This window comes from Ornithorhynchus anatinus, chromosome 8 (genome assembly GCF_004115215.2).
Source record: "Ornithorhynchus anatinus isolate Pmale09 chromosome 8, mOrnAna1.pri.v4, whole genome shotgun sequence".
Lineage (NCBI taxonomy): Eukaryota > Metazoa > Chordata > Mammalia > Monotremata > Ornithorhynchidae > Ornithorhynchus > Ornithorhynchus anatinus.
The window spans coordinates 61571149-61595988 of NC_041735.1; the positions used below are offsets into that span (position 1 = coordinate 61571149).

The window sequence follows — 24840 nt, forward strand, 5'->3', positions numbered from 1 at the left end:
GCACTTTCAAATTTATATACACACATGCACACACGAGAACACTTTTGAATAAAACATTGTATACAAAATGACACTGGGACCACAGCAATAACCATCTGGGGCTGAAAATTTTAAGATTTGCCCAAGTTTCTAAGACTCCTGGAAGCATCACTAATTCTTTCCAAGGTGTAGCACCATTAATGACTTTTAAGCTTTGTACGGACCAAGAATGAGAGTCTTGGAGGCAAAAGGGAACACAGTTCCAGGAGCTACAAACTTTAAACATGGCAACCTTTCAAGGGTCGGTCTTGTTGTGAGCACAATATGGCTGGGTCTGTGGATCCTCTGAATTCACACGTGTTTACACATGTGAATCTCACCATCGGTGGTTCTTGTCTGAAAATCTCTCCCAAGTCAGGAGATGTGAGTTCAAGTCCTTCCTTCCCCATTTGCCTGCTGGGTGACCTTGGGAAAGTTGCTTAACATTTCTATGCCTGTCTCCTCAATGTAAAATGGGGACACTCTACCTGTTCTTTCTCCCCCTTACACTGAGCCTTAGGAGGAATGGGAACTATCTTTTAGTGCTTCCTGGTTTAGGCACAGGGCTCAGCAACTAGCTTAGACAGGCAAAGAAGAAAAAAGTAGAAGAAAAAAGGACAAGCCTGGGGCATGGAGGGAGAATTTCCTTAGGAGTTGGGACAAAGAGAGGGAGAGAAACGATAGATGAAAAGAGGAAGGAACAGTAGACAAGGAGACAGAATAAGAAATATACAGCCTGAATAACTGATTAAAAAAACTCAATAATTCCCCTAATTCAAAGGATAAACTTTGGCACTTGAAGAATAAGAATGAAGCAAAAGCAGTGTTAAACGCCGCAAAGTGAAATTTAAATTAAATTTGACCCTATCCAGTGAGCTGCTTAATAGATCAGCACCTTTTCAGTTACAAGAGGGAAAATTTTTTTAAAAGACCTCATATTTTAAAATTGCAGGGCTTAATGATGGAGCAGTGCTTTTGCTTCTATGATGCTATCAAACCACATATTGTTTTGTAGCAGTTTACAATCTGGGTTTCAGAAATACCAGTTCCTATTTCAAAACCTCCATTCTCGTGACGGTGGCGTCTGCCAGTTTCCCAATACCTCGTCAGAGTGGTGCTCCTGCTGAGAGAGGACTCCACCATAGGAGAGGAGGCTCACGACTCCAATGCTAGCGAGGGAATAGACTGCCAGAGCTCTACTACGGTAAATCCCATTCTTTTTCAAAAATGATTAATGCAACATTAAGCTAAAACACGTGTGCCTTCCACAGTCGCAATCGGCTACTACCATTCCCGAAGTTCTGGCCTCAATACTGTGTTCCATTCTAAAGGCAAGTCACAATTTCTCTGTCTTATCTGATATCATTCAATTGTTAGGATGGCACAGATTGCACATTCTTTTTTATTGTACGTGGCAATCATTAGCTTCAATGTTTTCTATGACCTGCAGTGTTCCGATAAAGTTACCTATACTTTCCTCGTTACATACATTCTTAAACGCTGAAAATAATCTAGATTGACCAGTGTAACTCCTTGAGAGCAGATTAACACTGTTGTACTCTCCCAAACACTCAATAGTGTGCTTAATAAATACTACTGTCATGTTTTGAGGTATAAAATAAGAGAAACTTCAATAATAATAATATCCAAGCATCCTTCTATAAATGCTGGGGTGGATATAACATCTTCACATCAGACAATCTCTGTCTCACATGGGGCTCACAATCTAAAAAGGTAGAGGAAGGAGATATGTTTACCCAATTTTACAGATGAGGAAACTAAGGTCCAGAAAAGTGAAGTGACTTATCCACGGTTACCCCTAAGGCCCAGGTGAAAGTTCAGATCTCCTGACTCCCAGTGCTATGGTTTTATCACTAGGCAATTCAGGGAGGCAGGTTGATTTCAACCCAAAAGTACATCCGCCCTTTAGTCCCCCAAAATAACGCCGCAGATTGAGTATTGAAAGCTAATTGCCACATCTTTCCAGCTTTCAACCCCATTTTATCCGTGCGGTCTCCAATAATGGTATTTGTTAAGCACTTACTCTATGCCAAGCACTGTTCTAAGCACTGGGGGGATACAAGGTAATCACGTTGTCCCACGTGGCGCTCACAGTCTTAATCTCCATTTTACAGAAGAAATAACTGAGACACAGAGAAGTTAAGTGACTTGCCCAAAGTCACACAGCTGACAAGTGGAGGAGCCGGGATTAGGACCCATGACCTCTGACTCCCAGGCTGCTTCCAATCTTTGCCTTCAACAAACTGTATCGCCAACATCAACACTGTCAAAAATACAGACTTTTCAGAAAATTCTATAAAGCAGGACAACTAGTCTTGATGTCAGCAAAGGAGAACAGCGTTGTGTCCGTGTAGGGATTAGAATGGATCAATCCCACACTGACCTTCTCAGCTCGTTGGGTACCCACTGGTAAGTAGCATAAGAAGCAGTATGGCCCTCTCTAGAGAGTGAGCTCCTTGTGGGCAGGGAATGTGTCTGTTTGTAGTTGTATTGTACTCTCCCAAGCACTGAGTCCAGTGCTTTGCACACAGTAAGCACTCAATAAATACAACTGAATGAGTGGGTGAATAGGGGAAAAGAGCACAGGCCTAGGAGTTGGAAGACCTGGGTCCTGCTCCCAGCTCTGCCAACTGCTTTCTTCTTGGCCAAACCGCTTAACTTCTCTTTGCCTCAGTTTCCTCACCTGTAAAATGGGGATTAAACCTGTTCTTCCTCATACTTAGGTAGTGAGCCTCATTCAGGGCAGGGACTGTGTCTGGCCAAATTAACTTGTACCTACCACCACAATCAGAGCAGCGTTCGATACATAATACCATAAAAATAAAAAAGACAAATAGACTTTGGTAACCCAGATTGATGCTACTGATGCATGCATGTGCACACACACAGACACACACATACACAAATATATACAGTACTTTTATCTTTTGGATGAGGAAGGAGTCATTGCAAACCCCTTCCTGCTATAATTGGTTCATACTTCCATCCTGAGGCCTTGGTTTGCTAACTACTCGGGTAAGTAGTGGCCGAGGGATGCTCCTGTGTTACTCTCCTGTCTCTTATTATTTATTACTATTATGGTCTTTGTTAAGTGCTTACTATGTGCCAAGCACTGTTCTCAGCCCCGGAGTAGATACAAGTCATCAGGTTGACCCACATGGGGTTTACAGTCTTAATCCCCATTTTACAGATAAGGTAACTGAGGCACAGAGAAGTGAAGTGACGAGCCCAAGGTCACAAAGAAGACAGGTGGAGGAGCCAGGATTAAAACCCAAGTCCTTATCTTTCATATTCTTTTGAAAAGGACAAGCACATTATCCATCAATCAACCATTTTTACTGAGCACCTACTATGTAGAGACCACACATAGGGAAAGAGGCAGGGAAATGGGCAAGGATGATGATGCAGTAGTCAAGTCGGGATAGATAGACACCTGACAGGCTTGAATCATCTATCTCCATGAATACATCTGGTGTCACATCTGAGTATTTTCCCCCATCTTTGACTCTCTGCCTTCCCTAATGCATTTTTAAGACTACTTTTCTTTCTCAAGTCCTGTTATTGTTACATTATTTTTCTGCCTCATAGAATATATCTTCAATACTGGTGGAATTGTTAAGCATAGTCTGCTAGATAGAAAATGGGCCTGGGAGTCAGAAGGACCGTGGCTCAGTGGAAAGAGCACGGGCTTTGGAGTCAGGGCTCATGAGTTCGAATCCCAGCTCTGCCACTTGTCAGCTGTGTGACTGTGGGCAAGTCACTTAACTTCTCTGTGCCTCAGTTCCCTCATCTGTAAAATGGGGATTAAGACTGTGAGCCCCACGTGGGACAACCTGATTCCCCTGTGTCTACCCCAGCGCTTAGAACAGTGCTCAGCACATAGTAAGCGCTTAACAAATACCAACATTATTATTATTAAGGACATGGATTCTAATCCCAGCTCCGCCACTTGTCTGCTGGGTGATTTTAGGCAAGTCACTCCACTTCTCTGGGCCTCGGTGACCTCATCTGAAAAATGGGGATTAAGACAGTGAGCTTGATATGGGACAGGGACTGTGCCCAACCTATTTACTTGTATCCCCACAGTGCTTAGTACAGTGCCTGGCATAGTAAGCACTTAAATAGCACAATTATTATTAGTATTATCATTATTATGATGTGCCAAACCCTTTACTAAGTGCTGGGGGAGATACACGGCAATAAAGAAGGACACACTCCCTGTTCCTTAGGGTTTTTAGGTTTTTTTTTTTTTTTTTTTTTTACATCAAATGTAATATTTTTGCTCTCTTCATTCCCTGTGCACTGTTTAGGATACATGCTTATTCTGAAGATTAAGCAGTAACAAAAACTATGGACGAATGTCGGTCGAAAATCTTGCTTCTTTCCTTACCATCTAGACTGTAAGGTCTTTCTGTAGAGTACAAGCTCCTCGTGGGTAAGAAAAGCGTCTACCCACTCTATTGAACTGTACTTAGTACAGTGCCCTGTGTCGGGCAAGAACTCCATAAATAGCATTGAATGACTGAATGATTAACCTTAATCTATCCGAGGAATAGCCCATTTAAGAATGCTTGAGTAAACATACATTCCCTAAATAGCAGTCTCCCAAAAGCATATTTAAAATAGAAACTATTCTTAAGGACACTTCTATTCATTCATCATTATCCTAATCTAGAAAGATCACTATGGAAATAGGACAAGAGAATACTCACCTGGAAAGTATATGGCAGACCTGTAAAGCATTTCCATAACATCTATTTTCTTCATTTGGAAAACATATTCCAACAGTCTGATATTGGCATTATTCACCCAACATTTCTTATGTAGACATACTCCTTGGGAAATTAACCCGGGCATTATATTATTCACGCAAGAAGAAACTCAGAATATGGGTACTCTAAAAAAAACAAAAAAACAGAATACGCTCCTGCTGGAATAATTGATACAAGAGCCTTCACAGCAGCGATCATGCCTGCCCACTTTACCATACTGTACTCTCCATGAAGTAAGCACTCAGTAGGTTTTGGGGTATTTTTTATGGTCTTTGTTAAGTCCTCACTATGTTTCAGTGACTGTACTAAGCACTGGGGAAGAGATATGGAATCAGGTTAGACACAGTCCAGCGTGACTCAGTGGAAAAAGCCCGGGCTTGGGAGTCAGAGGTCATGGGTTCAAATCCCAGCCCTGCCACTTGTCAGCTGTGTGACTGTGGGTAAGTCACTTAACTTCTCTGTGTCTCAGTTACCTCACCTATAAAATGGGGATTAAGAGTGTGAGCCTCATGTGGGACAACCTCATGACCCTGTATCTACCCCAGCCCTTAGAACAGTACTCTGCACATAGTAAGCGCTTAACAAATACCAACATTATTATTATGTATCACATGGGGCTCACGGTCTTAATCGCCATCTTACAGATCATGTAATTGGGGCATGGAGAAGGGAAGTGACTTCCCCGAGGTCCCACAGCAGACAAGCGGCAGAGCTGGGATTGGAATCCAGGTCTTTCTGACTCCCAGGCCCTGCTCTATTCACTAGACACACTGCTTCAAGAGATACTGTGGACTGGTAACTTTTACATGTTTGCATATGTTTGCAATCATTTTTCCGATTCCAGTTCTCAGGCTTTTTAGCACACCGGTGTGCCTAATGGACTGTTTTTTGTATCTGAGGGAGAGTGTGACAGTCAGGAACTAGTTCCTGGTTGTCAGTCAAATCAAGTCAAACCTGAAGACTCAGGGTTTACAAGCCCTCTGGCAAACTGGGTCCACTCTTTTCCCTGCCCCAAAGGGCTTCAGGGAACCGGGAACAGATCCAGAACTTGGAAAAAGTCCTGGAACAGTGGGTCATAGTATGAAAGTTTTTCAGTCTTAAAGTGGTGGTCTGAGTTGTGGAGCTGGCAGCGACCTCCTCCCCACCCACCAGCTCTTGTTGTCTCTTGGTCTCCAGCATCCAATCAATCAGTGCTACCTAATTAACTTGTATCTAACTCCAGTGGTGAGAACAGTGCTTGGCACATAGTAAGAGCTTAACAAATACCATAAAAATTGTAATTTATTGAGCACTCACTGGGTGTAAAGCACTGTACTAAGCACTTGGAAGAGTACAATCCAGTTGGTAGACATGAACCCTGACTTCAAGGAGCTATCAGTTCACCGTCTCCCTCATTTTACTCTGCCAACAAACCCACGGCTTTGTAGTGAGAGTGTCACCCTCTACAAAATGGCACAATCTACTGGTTTCTTCCGTTACGGGTCGGCAGATCCGACTTAGTGAGGAAGGAAGGCACTCGTTGTGGACCAGGAATGTATCTGTATATTATCTTGTACTCTCCCAAGTGCTTAGTACAGTGCCATGCACACAGTAAGCACTTAACAAATACTACTGAGCGGATGATTGAGAGGGGAAGAAGATTGCAAAAAACACACACACACACACACCAAGAGGCCTGCAACAGGGGTTATATTCTGGTTTAATTTTTATGTTTTACTTTTACACCTACTGTCCCCATTCCTTATATACTCCTTGTTTATACAAAGCAGCAGCATGGCTCAGAGGAAAGAGCCCAGCTTGGGAGTCAGAGGTAGTGGGTTCTAATTCCAGCTCCGCTGTTTGTCAGCTGTGTGACTTTGGACAAGTCATTTAACTTCTCTGGGCCTCAGTTACCTCATCTGTAAAATGGGGATGAAGACTGTGAGCCCCACATGGGACAATCTGGTCACCTTGTATCCCCCCAGTGCTTAGAACAGTGCTCTGCACATAGTAAGCACTTAACAAATACAAACATTATTATAATTATTATTACTCTGTTCCATCCTGCCAGCTCACAACATCAGTATGTCCGCCACCACTGAAACACAGCTCGTACTATTCCCTTCCTCTCTTTCATTATGGCTATGATTAATTGTTTATTATATGCAAAATGCTGAGGTAGATAAAGGATTATCATATCAGAATCCCTGTCCCAAGTGTATTTTAAGAGAAAAAGGAGAAAATCCCCATTTTGCAGATGAGAAAAATGACACGCAGCATGGTTAAGCAACTTGCCCAAAGTCATGCAGCAGGCTCATGGCAGAGCGGGAGAACAGAACTGTCTTCTTTTGACTCCTAGCCTAGTGCTCTTTCCATTAGACCACACTGCCTACCAGAAACCATAACCTTTAAGCCTCAGCCAGTTTTCCAGCTCTTCCATGATGCCTTCGTAGTTTAATAATCCCACAGAACCAAAGCCTTTTAAGGCCTACAGATTGCAGTTTCCCCTCTTTGCTTGAATTATTAATATGATTGCTGCTTTTTTCTTGCTTGCCCTAGATATTTACGTTCCATAGCTCTGTCACTTGCAATTTGTCTACTTAGTATAAACTCCTGAAGGGCAGAGACCCTGTTTTTCTTATTCTTTGTGATTTCCCCCAGCACTTTGCTAACATTTGAGTATTCACTAAATACTATTGAAAAAATTGTAGCAACAGCTAAGGAGAGCTTGGCACCCCAAAAATGTCCCAAGGGAATTTGGGAATAAAACTGCATGTAAATTAGAATAAAGATATTCCTCCTTGATTCAAAAAAAGCAAGTCTTACTAGTTGGAACCGTAATGACAGCTCAGTTAAGCCCGTTATGGGCAGGGAATGTGTCTGCTAATTCTGTTGTACTCTCCCAAGTGCTTAGTACAGTGCTCTGCACACAGTAAGCACTCAATAAATACAATTGATTTTTGCCTTCTGGCTAAAGATTTAGCATCCAATTCAGGGTAAATCCAGGACCATGAGGACCTTATACAGTCTAACACCAATAGGGTCAGACTCTAGACTGAGCTCATGGTAGCTAGGAATGTTTCTGTTTGCTATTTTATTGTACTCTCCCAAGCGCTTAGTAGAGTGCTTTGCACACAGTAAGTGCTCAATCAATACGACTGAATGAATGGACCTTCTAGAGCACTTGTTGCTGTGTTCTTGGGACACGGATTCAAAATAGGAGGCAATATCTGAGAAGGAAGATCCAGTCGGTGGTATGTGAATACTTACTGTGTATGGAACACTGTACTAAGCACTTGGAAAAAAGTACAGAGGAGTTGGTAGACACGATCCCTGTCCTCGAGCAGACTGTAAGCTCTTAAGTACTTATGACTGTAAGCACCACAATTACTATTATTAGGTACAGAGAAATGGAATGACAATAATTCTGGTATTCATATAAATCAAGCACTGTGCTAGGTACAAGATAATCAGATCACAAACAGTCCCTGTCCCACACGGAATTCCCAGTCTAAGAAGAACAGGTATTGAATACCCATTTGACAGGGAAGAAACTGAAGCTCACACAAGTTAGACAACTTGCCCAAGGTCACACAGCAGACAAGTGGCAGAGCTGAGATTAGAATCCAGGTCCTGTGACTCCCAGGCCTGTGCTGTTTCCACTAGGCGATGCTTCTTACCTTGCAGTGTCCACCCCTTTGCTCTTGGCATTAAGACCAAATCTCCTCATCCTCTACTACCGACCTTCTCCCAGGGTCTTCTGTCATATCAACTCCTCCTTTTCCTCCTCTAGCCTATCCAAACGAGGGTTGCTGGTCAGGAAACACTACTTCATGAGAGGCAATTTTAAGAAATCTTTGGAGAAGATGATGCTGAAGGGAAGCTCTCTTCACAGCCTTCTATTCCCCAAAGTTTCTTTCAAAAACTGTTCAATACTGAGGTACTCTATTGCATGGATTCACCAGCCCAGGCCTTGTTGTGCCTTCGCCTATGTCCATATATGTCTGAAGCAGTGGTCTAGGGGAAAAAGCACAAATCTGGGTTCTAATCCAGACTCTGCCACTTGCCTGCTGTCTCCTTGGACAAGTCATTTAACTTCTTGTGCCTCAGCGTCCCCATATAGAAAATGGGGATCAATTCCTCTTCTTCTATGACTGTGAACACGCTACTAAACAGGGACTGTGTTTGTGTTTGACCTAATAACGATAATAATAATAACTGTGGCATTTGTTAAGTGCTTACTACGTGCCAGGCACCGAACTAAGCACTAGGATGGATAAGTGTTTCATTACCCTATATATTTGGCTAATGAGATGTACATCACCTTGATTCTATTTTATTTGCTATTGTTTTAATGAGATGTTCATCCCCTTGATTCTATTTATTGCTAATGTTCTTGTCTGTCTCCCCTGATTAGACTGTAAGCCTGTTAAAGGGCAGGGACTGTCTCTATCTGTTACTGATTTGTACATTCCAAGCGCCTTAGTCAAGTGCTCTGCACATACTAAGCGCTCAATAAATACTATTGAATCAATGAATGAACAAGGCAAATCGGGTTGGCCACTGTCCCCATCCCAGGTGGGACTCACGGTCTCGATCCCCATGTTACAGATAAAGTAACTGAGGCCCGGAGAAGTGAAGTGACCTGCCCAAAGTCACACAGCAGACAAGTGGTGAAACCAGGACTAGAATCCATGACCTTCTGACTCCCAAGCCCGTGCCCTATCCACTATGCCATGCTGCTCCCCCAATTATCTAGTATCTGATCCCCTAGACCTGATTACCTAGTATCTACCCTTGTGCTAGGTGTACAGTAAGTGATTAACTAATATTGTGTATCATTATTATCATAAAGAAATAGTTTAAGACATGGACCAATTCTTTTAGTCAGACTTGTTCAGCTTTTAAGACAGTCCCCGAACACAGATGGTAATGGACATGAACCTGATTTTTTTTTTTTTTTAAGACAAGCCATACGAGCGGATTTGTTTTCTGTTCTATGTCATTTTCATCACGCACCAGCATAAGGTACATCCCCAGACTCAACCTGCCTCAGTTGGAAGCTTTCATCAAAACACAGATAATCTTTCCAGTTAAGAGTTCACGTTTTCCACCACCAGCTTTCGGGAGTTTTTACTTAGACGATCGGTCTACACGAAAGGCTCGGCCCACCCCTTCAAAAATATCTTTCTTTCGTGATCAAGATACACAAATCCCAACCAAGGGGCACAAATTAAGAACTCATGGTTTCAGGTTACAAGGTAGCTGTTACTGATCTATAGTCACTGGCTATGGGACATGCAAATAACCAAAGGGGTTTTAATTCTCATCGGTTACATCAGGGCTATCAAAACTCCTTTGGTCAGAAAACGGTGAGGAAAAGATGGGAGAGGGGCTCACCAGCTCCTACGTTGCAGCTGAAGGCGGGGGGTGGGGGGAAAAGGCAGCCGATGGGGCTTCAACAGTTCAAACTCCGGTCGTTTCCACCCTTGTCTTACAACCTCTGACAGTTACATTCCACTTGGCACCATCGTTTCAATGTGGCATTTAATCTTTTCTCCAGATCCTGCAACCAATCACTTTGGGGAATTACTTCAAGAGGAAGAGTGACTTTGTGTAGGAGGGAGGGAAGAATAGAAAACATGTCAAAGAACAAGAATCATCCAGGCTGGAATGATTTTTGCATATCGATTTCACTCTGCTTGCCGATCTGACTGAATGCCAGGCATTTCTTCTGTGGTCCAGGGCTTGTCACCAGGCAGTTCAATAACACTGTTTTCACACAGAATGGAGCGCTCAGCAATGTCTGTCCAAAAAAACAGAACCTCTGGGCCGCCCCCCACCCCGCCGCCCGTTGTGATTCTCATCACCAACAGTGTGGGATGTGGGAGTGGTGAAGAGATGGTCTCTCCTCTCTTTCCTGAACACTAGACATTACTCCCTTAAGTCTCCCCATTCGGTCAGGGGGGGAAAGGTCAAAGGAATCTTGCATCTGCTCTGAGCCCCCATTTGAAACAATATCATTGCCCCTTAAGTAGGCAGTAAAGGTTGTTTTGGCAGCAGGAAGGAATCTGTGGTTTCACTTGAATGTTGCTCTTCTTTATTTAAACGGCTAGAAATAACCCAAAAATGACAGAATGCTCTTTCTATAAATAATCATTCCGGTGTAGAGTTATATTAGGCGGTAACTCAGATGGCATGATAACGCCTAACACGCTAATCTTAGACCCGCAATGCCATGCGATAGAAATAACCGGGCTAAGAATAACTGACCCAAAGCAGTCAGCCTGCTCGAGAGACCCACAGACAGGAGTGCTTGAGATTTTTATGTGTTTAACAATATCTTTCCCCAGAATGGCAGTGGATTATTTTCGCTATAAACAGGATTATCAATAGGGTACTGCAATGTAAGGGCTCACAAAGAGGACTCAAAAAATCCTCCGGGGAAGAGGTTGCCTAGAGAACGGGCATAAAAAAAAATTGGTTGCCAAAAGCCTAAATGCGTTTGGTTTCTGCACCGCTGATTAGCACTCTCTTTGCCAGCCCAGAGTTTTGACATCTATGAACCGATTATTTTTTATAAAAAGCCCCAATTCGCTCTAAAATAGCCATTTGTAGGTGCATTACACATTTACAAAAACAGTCACAGCAACGACGTTATTTCCCAAGGGCCTCCTCAGCAAGGTGCACTGGGCACTTGGGAAACATGACTAATTCCCTGCCCACAAGGAGCTTACATCCTAACATAAGAGAAAAAAAAACATTTAGCTCACTTTCGAGATAAATAATTAAGTGAATAAACAGGAATGCTAAGGAGGGTATGAATAAATTCATAAGAGCCGGAATAGAAATCATGGGATTTTTGTTTTTAAGAGGGGAGGGAGGAGAAGGTATAGGTTTTACAAAAATAATCCAGAATCGCAGATTCAATCAGTAGATAGATGACTACATTTTCTAAATGCCCAGTGTTCAGTTGATCTTCAAACCCCAGTCCAAAGCTTCCGGTGCCACTAGAAGATGGCGGGTACGAGCCCATGACAAGGAGGAGCCGGAGACCGAGACTTGGGGTACACTTGAATTAAATGTGGATTTTTAAAAAGCTGTGTTAAAAATGACAATTAAAGGAAATGTGTTCTTCCTTAAAAATTGCAGTAAATCTTCCATGCAGATAAAGGTGAGCTAGTTTGGAATGAGTGATAATGATTGTGGCAGGTGGTGGGGTAGATATAAGCTTAGTCAGATCTGCCAGTTCGAACTTGGTTGTTTCACGTAGAGGGGGTTGGGGAGGGGAAATCTCAGATTTCAGTGATGTCAATGCTAGTTTCAGCCCCCCTTAACAAGTCTGATTCAGAGTAATGCTCCTGGCCCAGGAACATTGCAGGCTGGCCCTTTTGGTGGTTGGATCAACCAAATATTTCTAATAGGATCCAAAGATTGGTCTCTAAATAAAGGAGAGTAGGACATACCCAAGTACTGAGCAGACATAGAAATTTCATGATCATTCAAACACACACAGCTTTTCATCCACTCTCAGAGACGCCTATGGCTGAGAAGCAAGTCTAGGAAATTTCAGGGTATGGATTTCATGTCTCCATTTTCTAGGAACTGCAGGGGTAGAGAGATGGAGAAAAAGAAAGAGACAGAGTAGGGTAGGCAGTGTAACCTAGTGGAAAAACAGCACACAGTTGCCAGTCAGGAGATATATTCTAGTCCCACCTATGCTGCTGACCTTTGGTCATGTTGGGCAAGTCACTTCACCTCACGCCTCAGTTTCCTCATCTGTTTTCCCTCTATAAGGTTCTGATCCCCGTGTTTGACGGGACTGTGCACAAACCAGTGAAACATCAAATTCAATGAAGGAAATAAACTTGAAAAAGGCTGGAGTGCAAGATTGAGACAGAAGGAGGTAGAGGAGAAGAGGCATTTAAATGGGGATGAGGAATTTCCTATATTTACGCAAACATTCCTTCCATCCATATAAGGCTGTGTCCGTGGCAGAGTGACAGTTGTCTGGCTTTATAATGAGACCACCTGGTTTTCAGCTGGGTCTGTACATGTATGGCAGACACCCAATAGATCCCAACACTATGGTTTCTGCCATCGAGTTCCATAATTGTATCCGAAGCTCCCTAGGAGGAAAATGCAAAGGTTCTGGGCCAAGTAAGGGGATTCAGAGTCCCTCTGGGGAAATGCTCTGGGTTCAGCCAGCTTCGAGAGAATTTTCTCAAGTGGCATATATGACATTATGACATGCACTATCTGGTCCGGTACCTGGGAAGATCGTCACTGGCCAGACCGCTGCCCTAGCAGGAATAGGGACTGAAGCGTGATCAACCACACACAACTCAGTGTATGCTAGAAGACGGCGATGCAGAAAAGTTGGAACGGGAAGCTTATAGTTAGCTGGTCACCTGATCAATTTCAAGTTTCAAATCAGAGCTAAATGCTTGGCTTTGCCTATTTCTCTCTCTCAGCTGAACTCCTCAGAGATGAGATGAGTAAACGATGCCAAAGGCAAAAAAGTTTCTCTGATTTGAGCTCAATTTGGTAAGACCATATTTTTTAATATTCCACTAACTTCCTAAACCATTATATGATATTCAGACTTCTACAGTGGCAACCTTCTTGATTCTTTTTCCTCTTTCTCCAATTCCCAGGGTCAGAATGCTTGAGAGGCTCTGAGGCCTCACCGAAAATGAAGACAGAGTACATTAAGGAGCCTTTCAACAGGAAAAGTAAGATGACTGCTACTGTTCTTACTCCTTCCCCCTTTATATATGAGTGACTAAATACGATTGAATGAACGAAATCCTGGAGAAGCATTCATTCATTCAATTGGATTTATTGAGCACTTACTGTGTGACTGTGGGCAAGTCACTTCACTTCTCTGTGCCTCAGTTCCCTCATCTGTAAAATGGGGATTAAGACTGTGAGCCCCACGTGGGACAACCTGAGTCCACCCCAGCGCTTAGAACAGTGCTCGGCATATAGTAAGCGCTTAACAAATACCAACATTATTATTATTATTATTGTTACTGTGTCAGAGCACCATACTAAGTGCTTGGGAGAGTATAATACAACGCTAAACAGAAACACTCCCTGCCCACAATGGGCTTACAGTCTAGAGGGCAGTGTGGCCTAGGGGAGAGAGCAAAGGCCTGGGAGTCAGAGGACTTGGGTTCAAATCCTGGCTCTGCACTTGTCTGCTATGCGACCTCGGCGAGTCACTTAACTTCTCTGTCCCTCGGTTCCCTCATCTGCAAAATGGGGATTCAATACCAGTTCTCCCTCCTACTTAGACAGGAAGTCCCACGTGGGGCCTGATTAACTTACATCTACTCCAGAACTTAGTACACTGCTTGGCACATAGTAAGCATTTAACAAAAATCACAATTTCTATTTCCACAAATTACTCTACCTTCAAAAACTTATAAACATCATGTCTTCTCCAAGAAGCCTTCCCTGACTAAGCCCTCATTTCCTTCCTCCCTCTCCCTTTGGCATTGCCCTACATGCCTGGATATGTATTTGATATTCATCCTACCCTCTGTTCCACAGCACCTATGTACATGTCTGTGTTTCAATGTCTATCTCTCTCTCTAAACTGTAGTTCCAGGTGGGCAGGGAATGTGTCTACCAACTCTCTTGTACTGTACTCTTCTATGCATTTAGTACAGTGCTCGGCAGACAGTAAGTGCTCAATACATACCACTAACTGAAAACCCATTATTAGCTCAGTACAGTGCTCTGCGCACAGTAAGCACTCAATAAATACGACTGAATGAAGTACCAGTTGTGTCTGGCCTATTATAACCATCTTCTAGCCCCATCAAGTCCAGAGAATCCCAAATGAAATCAATCCACAGAGGACCCCTCTCTCCAACAAATGAATGTACTAGCAGAGAGGCCTCTGACAGGGCACGGCATCTCCTATGCCACACTTAGAGACAATCCTGAAGACATAAACGTGCAGCACAAGAAATATTCCTTGTCTGCACTTCCTTAGGCCATCATTTTGGCGCTCTATTATGCCAAAAATGTTCTAGGAGCAAGTCGCCCTAACATTCACAAATTATCTATTAGTATTGCTAAGACCCACTCAAAGAGATACTGTGAAAAACTTGTCAACCTGCCACTGGGCCTGTCAAATACAGACACAGCCACAAAGAACATCTGCTTTGTAACATCGGTGATAAGGACAATTGATCCGAATATTGACCGCCATGGAATCCGATGTGAAAATGTTGATAAGAGGTTCAGATAATTGCCGAGAGGTTTAGGGTCCTCACTACTGAACAAATCCCAATTCTCTTTTGGCCTGATAATTGTGACCGTATAGATGCCCAGAAATCCCCTGGTGGCTGTTTGGAAGAGGTTCTGGGTTTCACAAACAGAAAAAGAAAGGATGTAGTAAGAGGACCACAACAAAACCACACTCAAAACACTTTCTGGGGCCTCCGCAACCCCAATCTCTCAAAAAACCTTCGACGCTCTTCAGTCTTCCTGTTATCTTCAAACCTGTTTCCAACCTAAGCTTCCTAAAACAGTCTCATTCTCCTCCTTTCAAGATCTCCTGATGTTGAGAAAGAGACATTTAACGGGGGGATTTATTCAATACAAGGTGCTAAGCATGGTGCTAAACACTAAGGTAGCAGCATGTCCTAGGGGAAAGAGCACAGGCCTGGGAGTCAGAGGACTTGGGTTCTAATCCCAGTTCCACCACATACCTGCTGGGTGATCTTGGGCAGGTCACTTAACTTCTCTGTGCTTTAGTTCCCTAATCTGCAAAATGAGGATTCAATACCTGTTTTCCCTCTTATTTAGACTGCAAGCCCCACGTGGGATCTGATTATCATGCATCTACTCGAACACTTAGGACAGTGCTTGGCACACACTAGGTACTTAAATACCACAATTATTATTATTGATAACAAATATTAAAGGAAGTTTTAAAGAAATCAGATTGGATACTTACTGGCAACCTCCATCCTTTGGGCCAATAACTTTAAAACAATGCTCTGCAGTACTCAAGCTTGATTTGGGAACCATCTCAGGCCTGGGAGTCAGAAGGATCTGGGTTCTAATCCTGCCCCTGCCACATGTTTGCTGTGTGTCCCTGGGTAAGTCACTTAACTTCTCTGAGCCTCAGTTACCTCATCGGTAAAATGGGGATTAAGCATGTGGAGCCCCATGGGGTATAGGGACTGAGTCCAAACTGATTTGCTTTTATCTAACCCTGCATTTAGAACAGTGCTTGGCACATAGTAAGCCTTATTATGATGAAACAGCCTGAAAGTTTCAAAATTTATCTGCCTTCTGTCAACTCATGGGTTAGCTCATGCCCACCCAGGCAACTCAAATGTGACAGCATGCCAAAACAGGCCCTTCCTGGCAGAAAAAGTGTAGTCTGAGGGTCAGTTAGCATTTGCTTCTGGAGGGTGGAGATGTGCATTCCTATCCCCAGAGAACTTGTGGGTTGAAATGATTATGCCCACAACAGAAAGGGGATAGGTAGCATGTCCTAGGCATTGGATTTTAGATGATATAATAAATGGCAGCCTAATAAAGACAAAGTGATACTGGGTAGAAAATAACACATTACACCTCTGTGAACATCAAGTCCCCTTAACGTTGAATACAACTGTGTTTGTGTTCACACAGACCATTTGCTGGGTTCTTAAGACACAGGATGGTTGCTTGAGTGTTAAAACTATTCCAGCCCTGAATTTGAACTCTTTAAAAAAATCGCACAAAAAAATCCCACCTTCTACCAGTTCTATTATATTCTAAGGTTAGGTCTATTTCTGTCTCCTTCTGAGGGAGTTTCATTGAATTAGCCTACTCAATGCTGAGCTGACAGAACACAATAATGACTCTGCCACTAGGGTGACCTGAAGAACATAGAATAGTAATGTTCTTCTGCCTTGCTGGATGGGCCTATTCATAATTAGCTTTTTGATTGCTGCCTATCAAGTCTTCCCACTGCTTCTAAACCCATAAGAGAAAGAAAGTCTAAGAGAGAGTGAGGCAAAACAATAATTAAGGGAGAATATCAGAAGTGATGTGTGACATGACTGAAGCACTTTAAATGTGCACGTTTTCGGAAATTCCTCTGTAGCAGCTTTTTGTGGAGATGTGAAATGCCACCTACTGGATTGGGTTCCTTCCTCTGGGCCCATATGATTGAGAGATAGAAATATCGCCAGTTCCAAATCACTGATTTTTCTCAAGTCGTGTGATGTCACTACTCTACTGGGAACCAGGGATATGTCATTTTCATTTGTGTCCTAGTATTCATTCATTCATTCAATAGTATTTATTGAGCGCTTACTATGTGCAGAGCACTGTACTAAGCGCTTGGGATGAACAAGTCGGCAACAGATAGAAACAGTCCCTGCCGTTTGACGGGCTTACGGTCTAATCCGAGGAGACGGACAGACAAGAACAATGGCAATAAATAGAGTCAAGGGGAAGAACATCTCGTAAAAACAATGGCAACTAAATAGAATCGAGGCGATGTACAATTCATTAACAAAATAAATAGGGTAACGAAAAATATATACAGTTGAGCGGATGAGTACAGTGCTGTGGGGATGGGAAGGGAGAGGTGGAGGAGCAGAGGGAAAAGGGGAAAAAGAGGGTTAAGCTGCGGAGAGGTAAAGGGGGGATGGCAGAGGGAGTAGAGGGAGAAGAGGAGCTCAGTCTGGGAACGCCTCTTGGAGGAGGTGAGTTTTAAGTAGGGTTTTGAAGAGGGAAAGAGAATCAGTTTGGCGGAGGTGAGGAGGGAGGGCGTTCCAGGACCGCGGGAGGACGTGACCCGGGGGTCGACGGCGGGATAGGCGAGACCGAGGGACGGTGAGGAGGTGGGCGGCGGAGGAGCGGAGCGTGCGGGGTGGGTGGTAGAAAGAGAGAAGGGAGGAGAGGTAGGAAGGGGCAAGGTGATGGAGAGCCTTGAATCCTAGAGTGAGGAGTTTTTGTTTGGAGCGGAGGTTGATAGGCAACCACTGGAGTTGTTTAAGAAGGGGAGTGACATGCCCAGATCGTTTCTGCAGGAAGATGAGCCGGGCAGCTTAGTGAAGAATAGACTGGAGCGGGGCGAGAGAGGAGGAAGGGAGGTCAGAGAGAAGGCTGACACAGTAGTCTAGCCGAGATATAACGAGAGCCCGTAACAGTAAGGTAGCCGTTCGGGTGGAGAGGAAAGGGCAGATCTTGGCGATATTGTAGAGGTGAAACCGGCAGGTCTTGGTAACGGATAGGATGTGTGGGGTGAACGAGAGAGACGAGTCAAGGATGACACCGAGATTGTGGGCCTGAGAGACGGGAAGGATGGTCGTGCCATCCACGGTGATAGAGAAGTCTGGGAGAGGACCGGGTACATCATTGCTCTTTCACACTGCCCTCTGCTTCACTGCCCTCTTCCACTTCCTCCTCAAAGAGAAAGATTCCCAATTCCTCTCTCGACCCTTTGTGGCTAGAATTCTGTAGATTTCCCAGATTTCTCCCAGGACACCACTGCCTTCCTGTTCAGTGACCAGCCTGGTCCACGGAGGAAGCATCGGCCATTCGTTCATTCATTCATATTGTGTTTACTGTGTGCAGAGCACTGTACATTCAATTGTACACTCATGTATTTCTTCTGACAATTCATTCTGACATATTCGCCCCACTCTCCAGTGGACCCTTCTTCCCCAACTACGCATCTTACATATCGGCTCTCCTCACCCACTTATTTCTTTCCTCCTCCCATGCTCCCTTCTAAGTCCATTCTCAACTCCTCCCATTTCTTTCCTGGCCTAGGACTCCTTTCTTGGCTGAATCTAACAGATCATCACTGTCCTCTTTTCAAAGAAAAAACAAATGTTTATTCGATTATTTTTTTCACTTGCATTCACTGAGCATTTACTTTACGCAGAGCACTGTACCATGCACTTGAGTACAATATAACGGAGTAGGTAGATGTGTTACCTGCCCACATTCTGATCATTCTATTTACAATTATCTCTCTGCCATCCTCATTTGACAGTAAGCTACTTGTGGAAGGGAACATTCCACTTTTTTCTGCCGTATCTTCTCAAGAGCTTAGTACGGTGAATGTAGGTGCTCAATAAACATCTATCATCCAACCACTAACAACCTTGGTAAGAGACATGGAAAGAAGAGTCAAAAAGGAGTAGTTTTGGAAAAGTAGGCCCTGGGAGTAGAAATCAGATGGCCTAGTCCACCAGTGCCTCCCCTTTTCGAGTTTTCAGATATTTTATTTTTAATTTCCATTTAAAAAGAATTACTAAAACACTTCTTATCAAGTCTGTGTTAGAAAGAAACGATTGAGCAATCACTTTCTTCCAGGTGTGTGTCTCATCCCATCCCCGCACTCCATATACTCCAAGAGAATATGGTGCCCAGAGGTGGCATTACAAAAGAAAAAAAAATGGAGCACAACAAAAAGATTCATTCATTCAACTGTATTTGAGTGCTTACTGTGTGCAGAGGACTGTACTAACCACTTGGAAAGTACAATTTGGCAACAGATAGAGACAATCCTTGCCCAACAACGGGCTCACAGTCTACAATTGTCAGGCTGATGCCATTTTTTGACTTCTCCTCCAAGAGGCCTTCTCTAAGCTCTCTGAAAGTTATTTATATCAGTGACTGTCTCCCCCTCTAGACTGTAAGCTCACTGTGACCAGGGATCACATCTATCAACTGTCATATTATAATATTGTATTCTCCCAAGTACTTAGTACAGTGCTCTGCACCCAATAAGTGCTCAATAAATATGATTGATTGATTCTGTACAAATCTGTGCAATTTGGCCTGACCTTACAGCATTTATTTAGAGTACCATGACAGTCCTAACTGATTAAGTATCATTCTGTTCCTTTCCCAGGTCCATGTGAACTTTGGCTTAGGCTATGAGCCATGTTTACCGACAAGAGTTATGGAAATGGGGGCAGGGAAAGGAAGGGGGTGCAGCCTCAATGCTGGAAATGAGAACCAGATATATGTCCAAAACCATATTGGATCAGGACAAGTGATGGGGCAGCTGAAACATAGACTGTTCAATCTATTAGGGGCCCTGCAGGAAGCAGTTGGGAGACTGAGAAGGCCAAGAGAGGATTTGAGAAAGGAGGGGAGACCAGCAGTGACATATCTTCAGGGAGCGAGGGAGGATTACATGGGCTGAGTCTCGTCCAGGGTAACCAATGTGGCATCTTTCATCCTGACAATCTCCAATCCATGATAAAAGCACATAATCTGATGAGGAAGCAATCCCTTATTGATATAAAAATCCATGGGGAATTGGTGGACTATTGTGTATAATCCATCAAGTCTAAATTTGGGCTCAGGAGCTCTTAGGTCCCTTCCCAATTTTCTGCATAATTTATGTAACCCTTTGCTTCCCTCCAGGGCTTAATGTGTCCAGACAAGATATATTCTGATTTATAGCCAGCATGGGCAATTCTCAGTAGGTGGCAACCTTAGCAATTATGGGAAAGGTGAGTTGAAAAAACTCTGTGGCCTTGAAATTACACAAAATCTACAGTATCAAAAAGGACATTTTTTTTCCCCTTGTAACTATCAAGACAAAAACAGTAGCCTACCAAAATCAAAGTTATTGTATCCTCAAGATTTTTCTCTCCTCAACACCACATAGCGTTTCTACAAGCTATAACTTTTCACATAAAGAAAAAGGCATCATGTTTTAGAGGTATATCAGTTAAGTCTCACAGAGTTGATTAGTGCTCTTTCCTTTCTGGATCAACAATAAGGCCCATGAGGTCACTCAAACTGTTTATAAAAACAAAATAATCCCAGGTACACAGGTTGAATGGCCCACTGCAAAATTTAGATATAGATAGGCTCACAAGTGATCAATCATTTTTAGGATGTCCTGCAAGGAGGACAGGCCCATGTTCACTATTGCTACTGACGAGTCAGAAAAACGGTCTGGATGGATCACTAGTCTGACATCTATTCAATCGCCCATAGGCAATAAAAAGCAAAATAAAAACCAAAAACCCTTGATAATTCATAATTAAGAAATCTAAAAATACCAATCCATTTCTTTGGGAGAAATTTATATTGTGCATAAACTGCTTAGATTGTGAGCCCCATTTGGGACAGGGACTCTGTCCAACCTGATCAACCCCAGCACAGTGCTTGACACATAGTAAGTCTTTTAAAAAAAAAAACAAAAAAAAAAGACAAAACAAAAACAAATTCAAATCTTTCATGAACGTCTATGCTTCAAGAAAGGGGAATGGAAGTACATTCTCAAAGAAAATGGTATGTTATCTTCCAAGTCAAAAACTCAGCTGGGGTGGGTTTCCTTTTCAAAAGAGACAAGACTGCATATTGAGCTCTCACTGTGATTAAAGAATAGCATGATTTGTACCTAGTAGCTGGTGTTGAAGTCAGAAAAACCTAAAGAGTGAAAATGCAATTCATGGTCTCAACCAAATCCCCTCTGAAATACAGATATGCTTAGATACATTAAAAACCATCAGTGAGTACACCTGACAATTTTCATTAAAAAAATAAATATTTATTGAGCACTTACTATATGCAGTACTATATACTGTACTCAAAAGTAATGTAATGAAGCACGCTAGAACCAAAGCCCATTCAGGACCTTTAGCACCACCCACACTCGCTCTTCTTAGACATTCATCTTTCATTCAGTCATTCGATAGTATTTATTGAGTGCTTACTATGTGCAGAGCACTGTACAAAGTGCTTGGAATGTACAATTCGGCAAGAGATAGAGACAAACCCTGCCCAATGATGGGCTCACAGTCTAAAATGACCTGCACCCACCATGGGGCTCAAACCCACTACCCTGAGATTAAGAGTTTCATGCTATACCTACTGAGCTAGCCAGGCATTTAACCTTTAATAATTATCTTTAATAATAATACTCACTGTGGCATTTGTTAAGTACTTACTACCTGTTCATTACTCGTCTAAGCATTAGGGTAGATATAAGAATCAGATTGGACAGAATTCCTGTCCCACATTACACTCACAGTCTAAGTAGGAGGGAGAACAGGTATTGAATCCCCATTTTAGAAATGAGGAAACTGAGGCATAGAGACATTAGGTGGCAGGGCTAGAATCAGACCCCAGGTCCTCTGATTCCCAGGCCCACGTTCTTTCCACAAGGCCCCAATGCTTCTGCTATAGGAATTAAGGAACCCATCGGAAGAAAGTTGTACTGTTTTCAAATGAATGGGCAGGTTCAGGGAAGCAGATCAGAAAATACAGTCCTTTTTTATGGCTGGCATTATTTAAAAAACTAATATTACAACAGTCTCGAACATCTCCTATCCAACTGGAGTGCCTCTTTATCTGAAGTGCAGAAACCCATCTATTCCTTCTTCCCATAATTATCTTCCTGTGACAAAGAAAACTGGTTCAAAAAAAAGGTTAGTCTTGTCTGAAAGGCATTTCCAATTAATTATAACCTCTCTCTCCATCTACATCAAGAACATGGAATTGTACAAACAAATTATAACATGGTCCCATGAATATATCTGACAAGTAAACGTAATTTATAAAATTCAATTTGCCAAGGTTTTTTTTTTTTTAAAAGCCTTCTGCCAGCTTAGGACCAAGGATCAACAGATGGGCAAGGAACATAAATATCAACACTGATAAAGTAACCTGTGGAATATTTCTCTTCTAGAACAACCATGCCAAGGACGTTCTACTGTATCAATAGCAAAGGGCAGTTTGGGATAAAAGATGAAGCTCTTTGGGACTCCTATAAAAGGCACGGTCAGGGTAACGGCACCTAAAACCTTGAAAAAGTAGAACGAGCATGCTGGGAGAGGAAAATGCAAAAAGCAGTTTCATCACTTTCCATGTAAATAATCACATTGGACAATAAAGCCCGTGGGCCAAGCACCAACAGCATTAATCTAGGAAAGGCTAGTTGGACTGCTAGGCTTTCTGATCACGATATATCAGAAAAGCTTCCAGACCTTTCACTCGCGTCCATTAATAAGTACTACTATCAGAGAAGCACCCAAACCCCAATCTTCCATCTATCATTATCAGTTACTGGTTATTCTCTAAATCATACCTGCACCTGCTTTGAAAAAATACATTCAACTTACATTTTTGGTGAGTCATCCCAGCTGACTGACAACGTCAAGTATATTAAAAGTAAATTAAAATCATGGCTGATGAAGAACAACAAATAGTTTTACTTCAGAGCCATCCGGAAAGAAGAGCTTTAGGGAAGGGGGGAGAAAAAAACCCCTAGCTACAACTCATCCAGCACGTTTAGAAAGGTAAAACTATAAATAGATCTGTTCTTGTGCGTACCCAGCACATAGCAGAGGAACAGAAACGGCAGGGCTAAGACGCGCACCCAAGTCTCCGAAGGGAGATTTAACCCTACCTGATTACTGTCCTAGCGTGATTACACTCAGCCCAGATCTCATCATTTTTCTAGTCTCATGGCAAGACAGTTTCTCCCAACCTCCTGCGGGGGGGTAAAAACAAAAACAACCCAACAGACTTTGATCTAGCATGATCTAATTCTCATTCAGAAGCAATATTTGTGTTTGCCTGAAAAGATTGTACACTTATGATGGAAGGCTTTTAAGTTGAAAGAGAGGCTCCCCCCCACCCAAAAAAAATCAAAATAATAAATAAAGCCCTCAGACACTGAAAGGAAGCAACAATACAAAGCAGAAACATTTGTTTTGGGGGTTTTCTTTTGAGGGGGAGGGCCATTTCTTGGATGCAATTTCCAAAAAAAAAAAAAAGAGGTCCCAAGCTGTTCTTTCTGTGAAGAGATCGTTACCTGGGCTGATCATACTGTGCATCCTCTTTGGAGCCAGGAGCTGCTCCCGTCCGGACACCCCATCTGAGGAAAAACACGATTCGCTCTCGTAAATCGTCTGCAGCATATCCCCACCGGTCCGTACGTCAGCTACACGAAAGATGCATCGCCGCACAGGACCGGCCCGGCCCACCCCAAAAGGCCACCCTCCTCCCCAAGGGGGGCTGGAGAAGACACCATCAACTTCCATCATTATTCCCCTATACACCGGGACTTGGAAAAAAACACACAATTAGGGAGGGAGGGGGAAAAAAATCACCAAACACACACACACACAAACAGCTTTGTACTTTGAACGCAGCTCCAACTTGCAAAAAAAGGCAGAAAGGGCAGAGCGGACACTGGAGTTGGAAAACCACAGTTCCGGAAGCGAAGAGCAGGTGGAAAGGGGATGGGAGAGAAAGAGGCTGCGGGTTGGAGGAGGTGGTGTTGGCTTTTCTTCCTTGCCCCAGATAGTGAAAGCGATAATAATAATGCCGTCCTGAGCGTCAGTCCCCCTAGGATAAAACCCCAGTGACCCGGCCTCTCCTTTCCATTACCTTCAGCCTCGACAAGTGGTTTCTCTGCTGGTGCCTCGTCCTCCTCCCTCGTAGCCTCTCTCTCTCCCCCCTCCTTTCAGTCTCAGCTAAAGTTGGCTAAAGCCACTGCTAATCCATTTGCATATGAATCAACAACACGGTGGCCCGCAGGCAACAGAAATAGAACAATGGGCGGCTTGAGCCCAAAATAGGTCAAGCATGGCGATTGGAGCCTGCGTTAATGCATTTCAAAATACCAAGGCAAGCACAGCTGTCCAGTCTCTGTCTCTCCAAACCGCAATTCTCCACCACGGCGAGGCCTCCAAACCCAGTAACCCCTTCCCTCCCCTCACCAGGAGGTGCAGGCCTGCAGGCGGGCAGACATGCAGGCAGGCAGACACGCATGCAGGCATGTGGAGTTGGCAGCTTCATAAGAGGGCACCAGGAGAGAGGAGGGGTAGAAAGGGAGACGAGGCTCGGAACGCACATCCGTCTGATTTCATCTTATTTCTGTAGTATGTGGTGTTGTCAAGAAAACCAAGTGAGAAGGGCTCTGTTGGTTCTAAAATAATACTGGAAGCTTTTGCTCATAATGTGGTTTCTGCCTCACCCACGCACAGCAATCCCGGTGTTCTATTTCTGTGGCCCGTTTCTCTGGCTACCCTGCAGTTGGCTGGAG

General features: G+C 43.3%; 1 protein-coding gene across 6 annotated transcripts in view; it reads right to left on the minus strand.

The window, feature by feature from the left end:
- Window positions 1-24840, minus strand: part of HDAC9 (histone deacetylase 9) — a 170412-nt gene that overhangs the window by 138327 nt on the left and 7245 nt on the right. For 5 of the 6 annotated variants that reach the window (XM_039912868.1, XM_016228385.3, XM_029070922.2 and 2 more), the window contains exon 2: window positions 23605-23667. In XM_039912868.1, the coding sequence (XP_039768802.1) occupies window positions 23605-23667 (63 nt within the window). Of the gene's footprint in view, window positions 1-23604; window positions 23668-24182; window positions 24570-24840 lie in introns of those variants that run through there. The other variant, XM_029070927.2, reaches the window with a different exon arrangement.